Below are 20,573 nucleotides of genomic sequence, written 5' to 3'. Positions count from 1 at the left end.
CGGGAAGTGGCCAACCCAGGTGGCTACAGTATACACATGTACGTTTAATGCGTAGGCCCCTTTAAGACCGGGTTTGGAACCCTGGGGGACTCCGCCTCCGGCTCCTCCCCCAGGGAACGGTATATAATGTTACGTTCAGTGGGCAGCGTGCAGTGAGCACACTTCTCGGCAGCTGTCTGGTTCTCTGGTAATTAAAGCCTTTGAATTATCAATCTTCTCTCCTGAGTCGTAATTGAGGGTATCTCAAATACTTTGCATTGCTGCAAGGCAAGCACTCTCATCTCGCCACTGTCAGCTGTTGCATGTTGGGCACAGCAACCAAATACACTGTGCTACATCCACTGACAAAAGTTCCCCCTTTCTTGCAGGACAAGATGGCCTATAATATAGCAATTAGGGGTGGACAATGAATGCTGGCCTAGCCAGTGCAGGTGTGCAGCCCAAAGCCGGGTCTTCCTATCCAAGGGCAAGACCAGCTGCAGCCTCCCTTACTGAATATCAACATCCTTCTATTAGACATGCTGCAGCCACAAGGGTTACAGTGCACAGGACTACTAAGCCAGGAAAAGGCACCACAAGGCACTAAGGGAAATTAGTGGAGCATTGGATGTTTTGTTGGTAAAGTGGGTTGGGAAGCAAGTGATCCATGATCTCACATTCTGCAGCTTTCTCATCATACCAGATAACAGAATGAGGGTGAGCTGAGACTTAGGGTTGGATAAGGCTGGAGCAGATTAACAACAACCACTTGTATTTAACTTAATAAAATCGTCCCAATGGGCTGGACCCACTCTGCCATATGATGCAATATTGGGGCTAGCTTAAGTAAGAGAGGTTCAGGAGGAAATTCCAGAGCTTTAGGGCCAAGGGTGGTGGAGTGGAGCACTGGTAGAGCGATTAAAATCAGGGACATTAAAGATGCCAGATTAGATAAGCATACATGCCTTTGAGGATTTTGGGAGTAAAGATGACAGAAATCTGGAGGGATAAGGCCAGGATGGACTTGAAACAAGAATGAGAATTATAAAATCATGGCTGTGCTTGATTGGGAGTCAGTGTAGGTCAGTGGGCGATAAGTGAATGGGATCGTGCACGAATATGGATGCAGACAGCAGAGTTTTAGGTGACCTCAGTTTGTGCAGAGTATAATGTGAGAGACTGGCCAGGAATGTGTTGGAATAGTGAAGTCTTGAGGTAATAAAGGTATGGATGACTGTTTGATCAGCAAATGAGCTGAGTCAGGCAGTGCTATGGCGATGGAAATAGTCAGTCTTTACTGATGCCGTGGATGTGCTGTTGGAAACTCATCCCAAGGTCAGACGTTACATCAAAGTTGTGCACAGTCTGGTTGAGCCTCAGACCGTTGGCAGGGTGATGGACATTGGGATGGTAGCCAGGGAATGGAGTGGGTACTGAAGACAATGGCTTCAGTCTTCCTAATATTTAACTGGAAGAAATGTCTCATCTAGTACAGGGTGTAGAACACACAAGCTAATAAATTAGCAGTTCTGCTCTGCTCCCCCTAAATTGTGTGCCACCTCGTTCTGCAAGAGAGGGGACAGAATATCACTCATTGTGTAGCACCTTTTGAGCAATGTTCCTGGTATAGCTAGATAGCTAGAGGTATATAAAGGCAGGGCAAGGTGGTTGTGTGGCTAACAGCATTGGAAGGTGTGTTAAATTGAGGTAGAGTATTTTGATGTTAAGTGTGCTGAGTAAGTGATGTGGATGCAGTGTATTAAGTAGCATGAGACGTTTTGCTGTGATGGGTAGGAGATACCATATGAAGATACATTCACCAATTTTGACCACCTGCATGAGGTCATTACACTTGCTGTGGCACTGCTGTTGAGTCCTTGGGTTCAGACTGCAGAGGTTGATCTTCCTGGCAACCATTCCCACTCCCTCCTGAGAGTGTGGTCTTTGAGGGCCTTCTGGCTTCTCTCCTCCTGACCAACTCCACAAGTAATGTCTGCAGTGGTTCACCTGTCACCCCAGAATCCCCTCTGCCCTGTTATTCCAATATTACTCCGTGTAGACTTCTAAAAGACACCCTGCCTTACAAAGAGCAGACTGACTGCAATTTCTATTGCAATATTGTACTACTTCTCCACATAACGATGGATTTATTTTTGGGTGGCATTCAAAAATCTGGTGATCAGAACATGATGGTAAATCTGAAAGTCAAACTGCAGTGATAGTTGAGCTGTTGTTCAGTCTGTAGCGATCTATTTCACTCTACATGTCCCCTCCATGGTGTGAATTTGAATATTGCTTCTAGCCACAGGCCTAGAATTAGTTAGTGTGCAATGCTGAAATGGGGTTTGAGGGTCCCCTCAGGTGATTTGCTAGTTTTTTTTAAAAAAAGCAGCCGTATTTGGTATCCTTATTTTGCATTTTCCAATCAATGATTCAGATTGTGCTAGCTTAAAGACTGAGCATCTGGAGTCTCTCCTGAGGCAGGAGGAAACCAAACTAGTTTCCAATCGTAGAACTGATGCTCAGATCTCTGCTTTATTGCTCTTTCCAATGCGGGTCACTGGTTTATTTTGTGTAACTGCTATAAAGTTATTTTTCTGTACACAAGAGATTCGTAAACATTACTCAAAATATACCTGATGTTTTATTGGGAATGCTTGATGTTGTTTTTTCAATAATGAAGGGATTCTGTAAAATGAAAAAGTCAAGTAAGTTTCATAACAGACCGAAGCCCCCAGGGCTATGGAATCTTGCTCTTTCCTTTCTGTCACCTCTCTATTTTTACATCTTTGAGACAGGTTCCGCATCACAAGGGAAACCATTGCATGTATCTTTTATTTGTTTAAAAGTTATAAACTGACATTATTTCCAGAAAGGTGGGATCTCTATACAGGCCAGCAAGTTTAACAAAAACAGCAAGCTAAATGTTCAATCTGACATTATTGTCTCTAGAGATCATTGGCAATTTTCTAAGGTGGTAACCATGCTTCAATGCAAGTAAACCAGGGAGAGGATGACAACTAGCTGAGAAGTTTTCATAATTCTGTTGGTTCTGGTGACTCTCTACACTTTCTTTGCAGGTTGGAAATTATAAGCGCTCAGTGAAGCGTATTGATGATGGACACAGGTTGTGCAATGATCTTATGAACTGTGTCAATGAACGGGCTAAGATAGAGAAATCTTACTCTCAGCAGCTGACTGACTGGTCCAAAAGGTGGAAGCAACTCATTGAGAAAGGTATGTGAACTACTATTGGGCTCAGCATATGTACGTCATTAAATTATAATCTGAGGGCGTCACGGTGGCGTAGTGGTTAGCATTGCTGCTTCATGGCGCCAAGGACTCGGGTTCGATCCCCGTCCTCGGTCACGGCCATGTGGAGTTTGCATATTCTCCCCGTGTTAAAGAATCATAGAATTTACAGTGCAGAAGGAGGCCATTCGGCCCATTGAGTCTGCACCAGCCCTTGGAAAGAGCACCCCACCTAAGCCCACAACTTCACTCTACCCCCATACCACCCTATCCCTGTAACCCCACCTAACCTTTTTGGACATTAAGTAAAGGGCAATTTAGTACAACCAATCCACCTAACCTGTATCTTTGTGGGTCACACTCCACAATCCAAAGATGTGCAGGGTAGGTGGATTTGGGGGGGGGGGGGGGGGGAGGACAGTACATGTCTGTATTTTAAAAGCTGAATTGCTTTGCTGCTACCTTTTTTTTTTTGAAGCATCATAATTATTACATGAATCTAATGTTATTAGGGAAGAAAATAGATTCAGTATGTTCCCTTCAAATTGTGAATAACCAGCCAGTAATGCGTGCTCTTTGTCCAACAATGCCTCAGTGTATAATTCTAACATTATTGAACTGGATAGAACGGAGTAGCCACAAAGATGAGGAAATCCAAAAAGGCAGGTTTACTGAGGCAATAATGGGAATTTCTTTAGTAAATCTTTGATTTTTTGATGTAAACACTTCATGGTACTTTGAACAGGAGAGTCATTTATCCTGATTATTTTTGTTTCCCTTTTTATTACAGTCTAGTTTTCAAGAAATAATTCCTCTGCAGATGGGGTAATTTCCCTTAAGTTACTTGCATGGCTAAGAAGCACTGAAAATAAAATTAATTTTCACTTTTTCTTTCCAAAATTATGCTGGCACATGCCATTCACATCTGGTACTTGATCCTTGACTGGCATTGAGCTGTCTGAATCGATATCCAGGCTGGGCAAGGCTGCTAATCACAATCTAGCTCGATGGCAGTTGTCTGGGTATGGACATTGGGTATGTCATCCAGGTGGATCTTTTCCAGACAGCGAGCCAACTTGGCAGGTTTCTATTGTAGTTTAGTCGGGCAGCATGGTCGGCACGGGCTTGGAGGGCCGAAGGGCCTGTTCCTGTGCTGTACATTTCTTTGTTCTTTGTTCTTTGTATTGGACTGCTTTTTAACGGTGCAACAGAGAATATATTCTCCGGGGATGCCTTTTTCCTGTTTTTTCAATAAACTGAGGAAAGTATTTCTATCTGAATCTTCTCTATATGACTATGAGTGTGATCGGCCAAAATTCCTTAGGTTCTGGTCCCAGTGGATTGTAAGGTAGCACCAGTAACACTGTTATTCAAGAAAGGAGAGAGAGAGAAGACAGGCAACTCAAGGCGGTTAGCCGTCTCGTCGTGGAATTTCTGGAAACCGTAATTAAGGATGTGTCACCAAGGCACTTGGACAATCATAATATGATTAGGCAGAATCAAACTGGTTCTCCAACACTAATCAGGGTCCAATCCCCATATGTGAATGGTATGTGCTAGCCATAATTGCACAGATTCCTACATATATTTCAATGGAGGAATAAAGAGTTTTACTCATTTCAGTGCAAGCAAGTAAGGAAAAGTTCTCTTTCTGAAAATAATTCATTATTATTAGGACTAGACTGAATTAAAAGGGAAAGAGATCCATCTATAGCGTTAAAAAAATTCTTCTATTCAAAGCACCATGCAATGTCTGCAAAGCAACAATCAGCCTCAAATATAATGGGCGCGATTCTCTGGCCTGTCCGTGACATGTTTCTCAGCAGCAGGAGGCTGCCCACTGTTGGCCAGCGGTGGGATCTTCTGGCCCCACCCTGCCAGTGGGATTTCCCATTGAATCCACCCCACCCCGCCGGGAAAACTTGACGGGGTGTGCCATCGGCGGGACCGAAGGATTCTGTCGGCATAAACAGCCGGACAATCTCGCCCATTGTGTAAAGAAAGATTTGCATTTGGATAGCACCTTTCGCAATCTCCATGTTCCAAGGCACACAAGTTCAATTAAGTACTTTAAATGTAGTCACCTATTGTCATGTAGGAAACATGGCAGCTAATTTGTGCATAACAAACTCAATGTAATAATGACTGGATAATCTGTTCTAGCAGAGTTGAGACGTATTGGTCAGGACACCAATGTCAGGGAATATTTCACGGTACCTTCACCACAGCACTCTCTTATTTTGTGTGTTGTAAAGTACTTGAGTATCAGTTGTGACGAATGTAGGAATTTCAGATATATTGGGCGGTATTTAATGGAAACATTTCTTAAGTTCATTTGTGGCGGGTTTCAGGCTCTGCTGGTGAGTTCCCCCCTGCTAGTGAGTCACGTTTTGGGGCTCTGGGGAGCTTCTCACCGGTTTAGCCCACACTTGGAATCTTTTTCAGCACTGGGGAGCTGAACTCCGAGATCGGGCCACCATTTTGAAAGGGTGCCTGATCTCTAAGTGGGCTTGTGGGACGTCATGCCCGCCTCCCCAGATGGGCAATGTCACCCCTCACACACATGGGCACTAAGGGTGGCACGGTAGCACAGGGGTTAGCACTGTTTCTTCACAGTTCCAGGGAAAGGGTTCAATTCCTGGCATGGGTCACTGTCTGTGCGGAGTCTGCGTGTTCTCCCCGTTATTTTGCTATCAATTCCACTAATTTTCTAATCTGAAATCATATAAATATACTTTTCCTATTTACTTGTTAATTTGACGTGCAATTGATTAATGTAAGAGGGAATACATCTTGGTAAATAGTTATGAAGCACAGTGGTTAACATTGTTGCTTCACAGCACCAGGGTCCCAGGTTCGATTCCCGGCTTGGGTCACTGTCTGTGCGGAGTCTGCAACTTCTCCCCGTGTCTGCGTGGGTTTCCTCCAGGTGCTCCAGTTTCTGCCCACAAGTCCCGAAAGACGTGTTGTTAGGTGATTTGGGCATTCTGAATTCTCCCTCGACCAGGCGCCGGAATGTGGCAACGAGGGGATTTTCACAGTAACTTCATTGCAGTGTTAATGTAAGCCTACTTGTGACACTAATAAAGATTACTTTATTATTATTATTAAATTACGGTTACCATAGAAACCAGTTTCACAATGAGTATAGGGAGCACCTATTAGCTTTCTAACTTGATTACATGGAAACCAGCACAAATTATCCATTGTAGATTTTATTTCAAATATTTTTTTGAAAATAAAAATATTTGAGCATGCAATTAGGACAGATATGACGTGCTTGAACACTGCCAGAGAATAGGAGGAAAATATTAATCTTGGATTATTTGTGAACATATTGTAAAAAGCCAGTTTATACCCCTGAAGGATAAAAATTATTTCTCATTTAATTTATTCTCTATGACACATAAAATTTCACTGATGCAATTATGTTTGGGTTTGAAGCTAAGGTCGAACACTGGACAACTTTTTTGATGTATATGAAACCCGAGGTGTACTGGTATTTTCAGATGTCAACTACTGTCTGTTGTTGCACGGTTACAGCAGCTATTTCTGGCACTCGGCAATGCTATTTCAATAACCTGATTGGAATACTGGTGCTCAGTTCGTTTTTTTCTGCAGCCTTATGTGCAGGGTCAGTTATAGCATCCATTATATTTATTCTGGTGTCCATAATGATAGAATGATCCCCTGTTAGGCCTGCAATAAAATCAGGGGCCTTCTGATCTGATAGGCATAGTTTTGCCTCATTACCATTGGATAAAACTGCGTTTTGTATTTCTATTCTTTTATCCCAGAATTTGGCTCCTTCGCGAACCTTTTCTCAATGTTACATGTGTGATTTTGGCTCCAAATGATGCCCGTGGCATGTAAGCACACTCCTGGTGCAAGTAGCATCAGGCTGCATTTTGATGAGGGCATTAGCACAGAAGCACAGGAGCAGCTACTGGAAGTATGCAGGTCGCAGGCAAATTGTGATGTCAATCCGCCAGCAACACTGATTTGACAGCAGTGCTGGTGTTTTGGAATTTAACGCTGCAGCTAAAGATTTCTCTTCAATGCATAAAGCTGAGAATATCTTCAGCAACACAGAGGACCCTTCCCTTCGCAGCACTGTTTAAAGGGACCATTAACTACTTGCTGTTAGGTGCTGATTGATTTCTACTGTTCATTTGACTATAGAAATGTTTGGTTCCTGGAATTCTGTTCAGTTGCTAAAGTAGGTGGTTTGACATGTGCTTCAGGACATTGTCCTGACCTCCATGATTCACACATCCCCCTCACCCTCCCACCTCCTGGACATGGGTTCACTAGTATGAATTCCTCTTGGATTACAGCATGACTAGAAGAATAAGCAGACATAACACAACATGACAAGCTGCTGGAAGAGGGGAAAGGGCTCTCTGAGCAGTGTGTCAGACATCTGCCTCATTGCAGATATCCTCAAACTGCCACGTGTGGGATCCAGAAATGCAGTTTCCGAGCAGAACAAGGCATTGCCAATGGCTGTGAAGGTGACTGTGGCCACGAATCTCCAATGTACTGGGCTAATTCCAGCAACGTCTCCCAGTTGAGGCTCTCCCTTCCAATAGAGCTGAAGACATTTTATTCCCTTTCACCAGAAATTAGCATCTCATCAATCCTAGTAATCTGTTGGTGGACAGATTGCTAAACTGCTGGGACACCCTGCAAACCCCTTTGCATATAAGAATCTACAGCCATGATGGCAGCAATCTGACCTTGCATTACCAGATGTCTAAATTTCCACAGCAGTACCCAAATGTTGGATGGTATATACCTGTGCTGTAATGGTAGGCTGACGATCATGCACTGCACCTTGGTTAGGTTCACAATTGTGTCAGTATGGCTGACCACGGTTTCCATGCTGGAAAGGATAGGCCCCAATATCTGAACAAAGAACAAAGAAAATTACAGCACAAGAGCAGGACCTTCGGCCCTCCCAGCCTGCACCGATCCAGATCCTTTATCTAAACCTGTCACCTATTTTCCAAGGATCTACTTCCCTCTGTTCCCCGCCCGTTCATATATCTGTCTAGCTGCATCTTAAATGTTGCTATCGTGCCCGCCTCTCACCTCTGCTGGCAAGGCATTCCAGGCACCCACCACCCTCTGCGTAAAAAACCTTCCACGCACATCTCCCTTAAACTCTCCCCCTCTCACCTTGAAATCGTGACCCCTTGTAATTGACACCCCCACTCTTGGAAAAAGCTTGTTGCTATCCACCCTGTCCATACCTCTCATAATTTTGTAGACCTCAATCAGGTCCTCCCTCAACCTCCGTCTTTCCAACGAAAACAATCCTAATCTACTCAACCTTTCTTCATAGCTAGCACCCTCCATACCAGGCAACATCCTGGTGAACCTCCTCTGCACCCTCTCTAAAGCATCCACATCCTTCTGGTAATGTGGCGACCAGAACTGCACGCAGTATTCCGAATGTGGCCTAACCAAAGTCCTATACAACTGTAACGTGACCTGCCGACTCTTGTACTCAATACCCCGTCCGATGAAGACAAGCATGCTGTATGCCTTCTTGACCACTCTTATCGACCTGCGTTGCCACCTTCAGGGTACAATGGACCTGAACTCCCAGATCTCTCTGTACATCAATTTTCCCCAGGACTCTTCCATTGACCGTATAGTCCGCTCTTGAATTAGATCTTCCAAAATGCATCACCTCACATTTGCCTGGATTGAACTCCATCTGCCATTTCTCTGCCCAACTCTCCAATCTATCTATATTTTGCTGTATTCTCTGACAGTCCTTCTCGCTATCTGCAACTCCACTAATCTTGGTATCATCTGCAAACTTGCTAATCAGACCACCTGTACCTTCGTCCAGATCATTTATGTGTATCACAAACAACAATGGTCTGAGCACAGATCCCAGTGGAACACCACTAGTCACCTTTCTCCATTTTGAGACACTCCCTTCCACCATTACTCTCTGTCTCCTGTTGCCCAGTCAGTTCTTTATCCATCTAGCTAGTACACCCTGAACCCCATACGACTTCACTTTTTCCATCAACCTGCCATGGGAAACTTTATCAAACGCCTTACTGAAGTCCATGTATATGACATCTACATCCCTTCCCTCATCAATTAACTTTGTCACTTCCTCAAAGAATTCTATTAGATTTGTAAGACATTACCTTCCCTGCACAAAACCATGCTGCCTATCACTGATAAGTCTATTTTCTTCCAAATGTGAATAGATCCTATCCCTCAGTATCTTCTCCAACAGTTTGCCTACCACTGACGTCAAGCTCACAGGTCTATAATTCCCTGGATTTTCCCTGCTACCCTTCTTAAACAAAGGAACAACATTAGCAATTCTCCAGTCCTCCGGGACCTCACCCGTGCTCAAGGATGCTGCAAAGATATCTGTTAAGGCCCCAGCTATTTTGTCCCTCACTTCCCTCAGTAACCTGAGATAGATCCCATCCGGACCTGGGGACTTGTCCACCTTAATGCCTTTTAGAATACCCAAAACTTCCCCCTTCCTTATGCCGACTTGACCTGGAGTATTTAAACATCCATCCCTAGCCTCAACATCCGTCATGTCCCTCTCCTTGGTGAATACCGATGCAAAGTACTCATTAAGAATCTCACCTATTTCCTCTGACTCCACGCAGATATTCCCTCTTTTGTCTTTGAGTGGGCCAATCCTTTCTCTAGTTACCCTCTTGCTCCTTATATACGAATAAAAGGCTTTGGGATTTTCCTTAACCCTGTTAGCCAAAGATATTTCATGACCCCTTTTAGCCCTCTTTATTGCGCGTTTGAGATTTGGCCTACTTTCCCGATATTCCTCCAAAGCTTCATCAGTTTTAACTCGCCTAGATCTTGTGTATGCTTCCTTTTTCATCTTAGCTAGTCTCACAATTCCACCCGTCATCCATGGTTCCCTAATCTTGCCATTTCTATCCCTCATTTTCACAGGGGCATGTGCCTGGAACGCCTTGCCAGCGGAGGTGGTAGAGGCTGGCACGATAGCAACATTTAAGATGCGATCTTTACTTGGCTGGGATCCTTACAATGATTGTCTTTTTTTTTTTGGTTAGAGGAGGAGGTAGGGAGGGAAACACTGAAGAAGTATTTCGGGTTTAACTGTCACTTGACAACAGCTCCTCCACAAACCACCTTTTGGATGCAGTGATCGAAATGCACGGATGCAAATTTTCCCCGCAACAGCCAATCAGCACCTCCGCTCTACTGCCCTCTGCTGGATGCTTGCCTTGACTTGAACACCTAGAGTGTCTTGCTCAGGTACACTTTCTGGATGCAGTGACCGCAATGCACAGACACCAAATTTTCCCCGCAACAGCCAATCAGAAGCTCCGCTCTACTGCCCTCTGCTGGATCTGTGCAAAGCCTTTGACCAGGTTGATATAAAGAACTCCTTCATTCTCCTTGAGATTGCTGAACAGTTTTCTGGCAGGCCTTCCCACGCACCAAGCATTTCATTGTGTGTAATTAGCAGCCTCTTTCTGTGGTGCACACCAGAGTTTCCTCTGTGGGGAGCAGAGGAGGTGAGTAACCATCTTTGCTCACAGGAAAGAGCCCAGGGCGCTGGGCTTGCCACCCCAGTGGGAGGTGGGGGACTCTCGTGTGGGGGGGAAGCACTGGTTGGGGGGGGCAACCGCTTGTGGCACCACCATCCCAACCCAAGATAGTGTTTACTCATTCAGGGGGCAACCCTTGTCCCTGCCCGCCAGCCCCAACGACCGCCCATATCCCCACCAACCGCCCATACCCCCACCAACTGCCGAGGCCTCTGGCTGCGCGGCTGATGACTATTGCTAATAGGGAATTGGCAATTGTAGTTAATTGAGCACTTCACACATGCCAAGTGGATTCCTGTGGGTGGGTGGGCCCTGTAGCATGTGGGAGTCATTGCCTAGCATCCCGATCACACTTTGATGCCTGGACACTGTGTTTGAGCACGGCTGGAGGCAACACCACACACGCAACATCCAAACACCCATGGGATTGGACACAGCTCCGGGGACATGTCCATGGCCGGAGGGTGGGTGAGTGCCAAGGGGAGGGGTGGTGCCTGGAGAGATGGGCAAAGGTTCTGGGGGCCAGCCCGCATTGCGGAAGAAAGTGACAGAGGCATCATAATGACTGTGCAAAAAGGAGTTTAATGTGCAGTACAATACCCCACTCCTGGTGGTGTCAGCCACCCACATCACCCAACCCCCTACCTACCCCCTCTCACGCTGACCTCAGTGATCCTCAACATGCCTGGCCCTCCTAGCTCTACCACTACTTCTAGGTGTTTCCCTAGGATGCTTATCTGAGGTGGGTGCAGCCAGCTGCCTACCCTCGCTGCCCCTGGCGGGCGTCCTCTGGGGGCTCTGGAGCCGGCACAGCCATGCCGCCCTGTCCTGTGTGCTGGCTGTGAGCAGTGGCCTCATTAAGGGCTGGAAGTTGGGGGAGTTGGCGCTCACCGTTGCCACTCCATGAGACTGGTCCGGATTGGCACCCAGCGCTCCCTTCTCCCGCTCGGTGCCTATGAGGCCCTGGGGTACACCTTGGGACGGAAGGACAGCTGCTTCGAGTCCTGGTTGCCCCGGCATCACCTCACTCTTCCAGCCCTGGTGGTTCCCCACCATGGCATTGACGCCTCGGCGATGCTCATCCGTGATTGGGCCATGCCCTGCAACACCTCGGCAATGCCCACCTACGACTGGGACAAGCTCCGCAGCACCTCGGCCATGTCTATCTGAGCGCGAGACATGTCCCACAGAGCCTCAACAAGGTTAGCCTGGTACTGGGTGACATCCACTAACGAGACAGACATTCTGCCGATACCCTCGGCCATGGCCGTCACCGACTGCGTGAAGCCTTGGACACCTTCACTCATGGTGCCGATGTCGTGCACCAGGCTCTCTACTGCGGTTGCCACCCTAGCAGCGTTGGCCTTGGTCCACTCATTGCTGGCGCCATCTCCTGCGCCCATAGCCTCTGGGATTCCTCCAAGCTGCAATGAATCTGCTGGAACGACGCTGACATCACTGTCTGAATGTCCCGGCTGCTCCCTATTGTCTCCATCAGCTCTGAGTAACCCACTTCCAGAGGCTCTGCATGAGCTGGGACCAAGCTGGGTCCTGGAATCCAGCAGCCCTCCGACTGCTGTCTCACCTTGGGGGTTCCTGTCTCCACCAGATGTGCATCATCTGCGGTGTGGTGCTCACCAGATTGTGCTCCAGACGCCTGACCTCTAGTATTTCCCATGTGTTTGCGCTGTTGGAGGGTGGAGATGACAACTGTGTCGAGATTATAACGGTTGCATGCTCGGAGCTCCACTCCAAGGTGTTCCTTGGAGTTGGGAGAGGAGGCCGCCCGGGATTTCAGCTGGAGGACCTGCAGGAGAATGGACATGTGATCAGTTGGAGGGATGGGTCAGTCAGTAAGGCAATCAGTACTCACGTTTTGACAGGTCCTCCGGGTGGAGCCCAGTGGTTCCTTACCTCTGCGGAGTCCGCCAGCCTCCGCGTCGGTGACCACCCTGTCCTCGGCCACACCAGTCACCTCTAAGGCCCGTTCCTTGAAAGAGCTCAGGATTCTGATGTCCGGCACCCCCCCACCAGTCTGGGCCCTTCTCCTGCCAATTCAGCTCCCCAGTGCTAAAAACGTTGTAAGTGTGGCCTAAACCAATGTGAAACTTCACCAGTGTCCAAAAAACTGACTAAGTGCCATCGAAGGAACTCAGCAGAGCCGGCGGGAAACTCTCTGAAAAACCGACCACTAATTAACTTAGAAATGTTTTGGGAGAATCACGCCCTTGGAATTACAGCTGAACTCCGAGATTGGGCTGCCATTTTGAAAGGGAGCCCTGATCTCTGAGTGAGCTTGTGGGTCCCCCCCCCCCCCCCAAACCTATGGGCAATGTCATCCCCACACACATGGGCAGCCCCACCCCAAGTGAGGACACCCTGCTATGGGGTTCCTGGGGGCACCCTCTTCAGACCCCCCCCCCCCCCACTCCAAGCCCTTTCCAGCACCCTCTCCCTTCCAGGACCGCCAGCTTCCCGGAGGCCCCTAGTTACTTGCCCTGCACACCCCAGCCTTCAAACGTCACCCTCCACCTTCCTTTCATGAGCATGGCCAGTTTGGCCCCTGACCCTTGGGCAGTGCCACCCTGGCACCTGTACACCCTTGCATTGCCACCCTGGCACCCAGGCAGTGCTCCTGCCAGCTTGGCAGTGCCAGGGCCAATATGCTTGATGGACAGTGCCAAGGTGCCCACATTTCAGGGCGCCACCCTGCACTGACCCCGACCACCCAAGGATTTCCCGTTGGCCCGGGAGACCCCCTGGGTGCCGTTCTGCCTGGTCTACATTTGTGTGGACCAGTAGTGAGCGACGCCCAGCTGCGGCCTCACTGGGGAGGTCGATGGATCCTGCGAGGCCGGTGGATGCTGAGTAAGTTCGCCGAAGTCAGTTTAAAACCGGCTTCGGCATGCGCCATTTGGTCCCGGCCCTTTTAGGCGGTATTCTGACTCCGACGCCCCGCGAGGCGTGAAAACATCCGGGAAGGCCGCAAGAGGGCTCTCCCGAGATTCACCAGCCGCACTGTGCTCAAGTGAGAGCGCAACGCGGCTGGTGGATCGTGCCCTTGGCATTTGAAGTTATATTCAAGTTACCGTGACCACTTGTGTGAGGTCATTGAACTTTTTGTAGCACATATGAACATACAAATTAGAAGCAGGAGTAGGCCACTCGTCCCCTTGAGCCTGCTCCGCCATTCAATAAGATCATGGCTGATCTGATTGTACCTCAATCCCACATTCCTGCCTACCCTTGATAACCTTTTACCCCGTTGTTAGTCAAGATTCTATCTAGCTGTAACTTAAAAACATTCAAAGACTCCTCTTCCTCAAAAGGCAATGGAAACAAGATCCAAAGATTCACGATCTTTTGAAAGAAAAAAATTCTCCTCATCTTGTCTTAAATGAGCAACCCCTTATTTTTAAACAATGACCCCCCGCCAGTTCTAGATTCTCCCTTAAAAGGAAACATCCTCTCCACATCCACCCCATCAATACCCTTCAGGATCATGAAGGTTTCAATTTGGTTGCTTCTTGTTCTTCTAAACGCCAGAGAATACACGCCTAACCTGTCTAACCGTTCCTCATAAGACATCCTGATCATTTCAGGCACAGCATCCGTGTCTCAGGGGTTGATTTTAATATTAATCACCAAGGCTGTCTTGTTCCATTGCCTTAGCAAAATCTGTGTGAAGGGTTTTCTGGCCCCTGTAGATGGATCATATCTGTAACAAGGCACCCAATGTATCATCAGAGAACCTTAGATTACATCCTCTCTGCTATTGTACTACAATCGACTCAAAATCTCTTCTGCAAACAGTTCCAGCCCCTCCTCTGACATGAATGTACCTCCCCCTAATGCAGGCTGACTTTAAGTGGGACTCACTTGTAGAAACCTGGGTATCTTATTGAGGTAAGCAGTACTCAGCAGCACATTTAGCACTGGTTGAGTAAATGGACAGGTAGTACAAAGTTGGCACACTGCCTGTATCAGCAGCAACATGTTTCATGATCTCTATGCCCATTTTTAGTTGTTGAATTTTCCTCCCATTGTATTTTCATTGAATCATAGAATGGTTACAGCATAGAAGAAGGCCATTCGACCCATCTTATCCATGCCAGCCTGAGGACACCCAGGCACCCCTTCTAATCTCACCTTCCTGCACCTGTTTCATAGTCCATTAGTTTAGACCACTCATGGTGCAAGTCCAGGTACTTGAGTTTAGGGTCTCTGCCTCCACCACCAACTTGGGCAGCGAATTCCAGACTCTCACTACCTTCTGTGTAGAAAAGTTCTCCCTCATGTCCGAATCTATATCCCCCCCTGGTTCTAGAATTCTCCACCAAGGGAAACAATTTTATCCAGTCCACTCGATCTCTTCCTCTCATAATTTTGTACACCTCAGTCACCCCTTATTCTTCTTTGTTCCAAAGAAATTAACCCCAACCTATCTAATCTCTCCTCGTAGCTTAAACAGGTTAAGTCGCAAAATGATTCAAAAGTTATTTTTTTTAAAGCCATTTTTAGAATATAGGCAGATTAGCGGTTATGTATGTGCATAACTGGTCTTCTGGTGACAGCACGTACAGGGAGGTTGCACAGGAGGTAGCTCCCGACAGAGATCTTGATTTTCGGCCTATATTGCCAGATTTCAGGGGTTATTTTTTTCAAAAAATCCCATCTACAAGATAACATAAGGTGCCAAAGAGATGCCAAGAAAGGCCAGGGGGACGAAACCCATGGATAGAAGTCCATCAACAGACTCGGAGACTTCACAAAGCTCCTTGGGGCAGAAAATGGCAGAGGCTGCTTCAGTGACTCCGGCCACTCCAATCATGGCCGATATGCTGGCTGGTGTAATGGCGATGGACATTGATAACCAATTCGAGAAGCAGGGAACGTTATGTCTGGGCAACTTGGAAAATAGTTAGAGGAGGCCGAGGGCATGATTATCCGGAAATATTTCTAAGTGTGGTAGCGAGCTTCCAGGCACTCGGCCTGCCGAGGCCAGCAACGTTATTCAACATTAATTGGTCCACTTAACCAGGCCCCACAGGCTTCTTGCCGCAAATGAAGACTCGCCGGCTGATTCGCCGACATCGCGCTCGCCAGCCTCCCACTAACGAGGTCGAGCAGCCCTTAAGCAGCACTTGCTCAGCCATCCCCAGCCAGCTTGCCACAATGACGCCCAGGAGACCGGCCCCAAGATTCGGGAATGCGGACCTGAATCCTGACCACTAACATCTCTCAACGAGGTGCGTGTATCTGCACTGGTGGAGGGTGGGGATGATAGCTGGGACGTGACTATTACGGAGGCATCCTCGGAGGTGGTCATATGGGAGGCCGGAGAGCGGGTCACTCGGGATGGGCCGGCACCGTCGGTGGGAGGACCTGTGGGAGAATGGACATGTGGTCAGTGAGAGGGATGGGTCAGTCAGTGAGGCAATAACAACTCAGGTTTGACAGGTCCTCCGGGTGGTCATCCCCACCCTCCACCAGTGCAGATACACGCACCTCGTTGGGAGATGTTAGTGGTCAGGCTTCTGGGGCACAAGCTGGTGAGCACAACCCAGCTGCTGATGTACATCAGGTGGAGACAGGAGCCCCCAGGCAAGACAGCAGTCTGCTGGATCCCTGGACCCAGCTGGGTCCCAGCCTGATGCTGAGCCTGGGGAAGAGGTCATCCCAGAGCCGATAGAGATGTTCGGATGCGGCCAAGACATTCAGAGGGAGATGTCAGCATCACTCCAGCAGATCCATAGCCGCTTGGAGGAGTTCCAGAGGCTACGGGCACTGGAGATGTCACCAGCAATGTGTGGCACTAAGGCCAACATTGCTAGGGTGGCGGACTCAGTAGAGAGCCTGGTGCATGACGCCAGCACCATTAGTGAAGGTGACCAAGGCGTCGCGCAGTCGGTGACGGCCATGGCTGAGGGTCTCGGCAAAATGTCCGCCTTGCTAGTGGATGTCATCCATTCCAGGCTGACCTTGATGAGGTTCTGCGGAACATGTCCCACTCTCAGATGGACATGGCCGAGGCGCTGCGGAGCTTGTCCCAGTCGCAGGTGGGCATTGCCAAGGCGCTGCAGAGCATCGCACAGTCACTGAAGAGCATCGCCGATGGTGTCAACACCATGGTGCGGACCATGGGGAACCACCAGGGTTGGCAGAGCAACATGATGCAAGGAGCAGCCGGGGCCCGAACCATCTGCCCCTCCATCCCAATGTTATGTGGGGTGTTGATGTATGCATTATGGTATTATGGTTGTATGGTGCGGAGAAAGAGAGGCGAGACTTCAATAAAGAGCGTGGAGAGAGAGAGGGCGAGACTTCAATAAAGAGTGCGGAGAGAGAGAGGGCGAGACGTCAATAAAGAGAGACAGGGTTAGGGTTAGGGACACCGCTATTGGGTAAGACGGCTGTTTGTCTGTTTCAAAAATTTTTTAAACCCGGTAAAGTGACGTCACACGAAACTGTGACCTGATTGGCTGAAAGGCAGACTGGGCTAAATTTGAATATCTGGAGTTACAGATTTAAATACTAGTTTTGGTTTGACTTGGATTACTATTTTTAAGTTGATTTTAATTACTATTTTAAAAATAAATTTGACTTAAGTAACAATTTTGGGTTGATTTAAATTACTATTTTTAAGTTGATTTAAATAACTATTTTAATTTCAATTAAATAACTATTTTTAATTTGTTGTCAGATCAAGAGGGATAAATACTCAGTTTATCTAATTAAATAGTGTACGGGGATTGGAATTAATCTCACACAAAAACATTTTTCTAAAGTTTAAGTTCAAAAGTTTAATTGAAAGGAATAAATCATGGCAGGACAGCTCCAAGGCGTGGTCTGTTCCTCTTGCTCCATGTGGAAGGCTGGGGACAGTTCTAGTCCCCAGGGTCAGCATGTGTGCAGGCAGTGTCTCAAGTTACAGCTTCTGGAAGCTCGAGTTTCAGAGCTGGAGCGGCGGCTGTAGACACTGGAGCACCCGCGAGTCAGAGAGTATCGTGGATAGCGCATATAGAGAGGTGGTCACACCACAGGCTCAGACTCGGCAGGCAGGAAGGAAATGGGTGACCACCAGACAGACCAGACCACCAGACAGAGCAAGAGAGCGAGGCAGATAGTGCAGGAATCTCCTGTGGTCATTCCGCGGCAAAACAGATATACCATTTTGGATACTATTGAGGGAAATGGCCTCTCAGGGGAAAACAGCACCAGCCAAACTTGTGGCACCACGGTTAGTTCTGCTGCTGAGGGCAGGAGTAATAAGTGTGACAGTGCAATAGTTATAGGGGATTCAATTGTAAGGGGAATAGACAGGCGTTTCTGTGGCCGCAAACGAGACTCCAGGATGGTATGTTGCCTCCCTGGTGCCAAGGTCAAGGATGTGTCAGAGCGGGTACAGGACATTCTGGAGGGGGAGGGTGAACAGCCAGTGGTCGTGGTACACATCAGTACAAACGACATAGGTAAAAAAAGGGATGATGTCCTAAAAGCAGAATACAGGGTGATAGGAAGGAAGTTAAGAAATCGGACCTCAAAGGTAGTGATCTCAGGATTACTACCGGTGCAACGTGCTAGTCAGAGTAGAAATGAGAGGATATATAGGATGAATACGTGGCTGAAGAGATGGTGTCAGGGGAAGGGTTTCAGATTTCTGGGGCATTGGGACCGGTGCAAGGGGAGGTGGGACCAGTAGAAACTGGACGGGTTACACCAGGGCAGGACTGGAACTGATGTCCTAGGGGGGTTATTTGCTAGAGCGGTTGGGGAGGGTTTAAACTAATATGCCTGGGGGATGGGAACCTACGCAAGGAGTTAGAGAAAGAAGGAGCAAGGACAAAAACAAAAGGTAGAAAAGTGTAAAAGAAAAGTGATAGGTGGAGAAACCAAGGACAAAATTCAAACAGGGCAGTAGAGAAAAATATTGGGAGCAAGACAAGCATTGTGAAAAAGACAAACTTAAAAGGCTCTGTGCCTTAATGCACGAACATTTGCAATAATGTGGATGAACTCATCACGCAGATAGATATCAATGGGTATGATATAATTGGGATTACGGAGACATGGCTGCAGGGTGAACAGTGCTGGGAACTGAATGTCCCAGGGTTCTCAGTATTTAGGAAGGACAGGCATAAAAGAAAAGGTGGTGGCGTGGCACTGCTGGTTAAAGAGGAAATTAACACAATAGTGAGAAAGGATATTAGCTCTGACAATGTGGAATCTGTATGGGTAGAGTTGAGAAATACCAAGGGACAAAAAACATTAGTGGCTGTCATATATAGACCCCAAACTGCACTGGTGAGGTTGGGAATGGCATTAAACAAGAAATTAGAGATACATGTAATAAGGGAATATCGGCGACCATGGGTAATTTTAATCTTTACATAGATTGGGCAAATCAAATTAGCCACAATGCCATAGAGGAGGAATTCCTGCAGTGTATACGGGATGGTTTTCTTGACCAATATGTGGAAGTGCCAACTAGAGAGCAGGCCATCTTAGACTGGGTATTGTGTAATGAGAAGGGAATCATTGCCAATCTGGCTGTGCAAGGCCCCTTGGGGATGAGGGACCATAATATGATAGAATTTTTTATCAAGATGGAGAGTGAAGTAGTTGATTCGGAGACTAGGGTGCTGAATCTTAATAAAGGGAACGATGAGGATATGAGGCGTGAGTTGGCCTTAATAGATTGGGGAGAGTTACTGAAAGGGATGACAGTGGATAGACAATGGCAAACATTCAGGGAACGCATGGAGGAACTATAGCAACTGTTCATTCCTGTCTGACACAAAAGCAAAGGGGGTAAGAGGGCCAATCCATGGCTTACAAAGGAAATTAGAAATAGTATCCGATACAAGGAAGAAGCATACAGATTGGCCAAGAAAAATAATAGGTCTGAGGATTGGGAGCAGTTTAGAATTCAGCAAAGAAGGCCGAAGGGATTGATTAAGAAGTGGAAAGTACAGTACGAAAGAAGCTTGCAGGAAACATAAAGACTGACACTAAGAGTTTCTACAGATATGTGAAGAGAAAGAGATTGGTAAAGAAAAATGTAGGCCCCCTACAGACAGAAACAGGGACAAAGAAATGGCTGAGTAATTGAATACATACTTTGGTTCTGTATTCACAAATGAGGATACAACTCAGATCCCAGAAATGTTGGAAAATGAAAGGTTTAGTGCGAGGGAAGAACTGAGGGCGATCAACATTAGTAGAGAAATGGTGCTGGGAAAACTGATGGGATTGAATGTGGATAAATCCCCAGGGTCTGAGAATCTGAATCCCAGAGTGCTTAAGGAGGTGGCTCCGGAAATAGTGGATGCATTGGTGGTCATCTTCCGGGATTCTATAGACTCTGGAACTGTCCCTGCAGATTGGAGGGTAGCTCACGTCACTCCGATATTCAAAAAGGGAGGTAGAGAGAAAGCACGGAATTATATTTTTTAAAATATGTTTTTATTAAGAATTTTTCAACAATATTTTCCACCTTACAAACCCCCCCCCCCCCCCCCGTAACAAAGAAAAGAAAGAGAACTCGCGTGGCAAGACATGAACATAGCAAGTCAATAAGATACAGAACTTTATACATTGGATTCATCCCGTACATGTCAGTTTCCGGATCATTCATGTGTTTTCTTGCTCAAATGCCCCCCAAAGAAATGCTCCCCCCCCCCTCCACGAACGACGTGTCACGTCCCCCCACCCCCCGCCCTGGGTTGCTGCTGCTGCTGTCTGACCTTCATCTAA

The 20,573-nt window shown here is 47.3% G+C and overlaps 1 protein-coding gene across 7 annotated transcripts in view; it reads left to right on the top strand.

Moving 5' to 3' along the window:
• Positions 1-20,573, top strand: part of pacsin1b (protein kinase C and casein kinase substrate in neurons 1b) — a 472,183-nt gene that overhangs the window by 381,246 nt on the left and 70,364 nt on the right. For all 7 annotated transcript variants that reach the window (XM_072480514.1, XM_072480519.1, XM_072480512.1 and 4 more), the window contains one exon: positions 3,060-3,216. In XM_072480514.1, coding sequence (XP_072336615.1) covers positions 3,060-3,216 — 157 coding nt within the window. The remainder of the gene's footprint in view (positions 1-3,059; positions 3,217-20,573) is intronic.

The sequence above is a fragment of the Scyliorhinus torazame genome, chromosome 17 (genome assembly GCF_047496885.1).
Source record: "Scyliorhinus torazame isolate Kashiwa2021f chromosome 17, sScyTor2.1, whole genome shotgun sequence".
Taxonomy (NCBI): Eukaryota; Metazoa; Chordata; class Chondrichthyes; order Carcharhiniformes; family Scyliorhinidae; genus Scyliorhinus; species Scyliorhinus torazame.
Note: the sequence above shows the minus strand (reverse complement) of the source record. Positions and strands in the feature narration are given on the sequence as shown.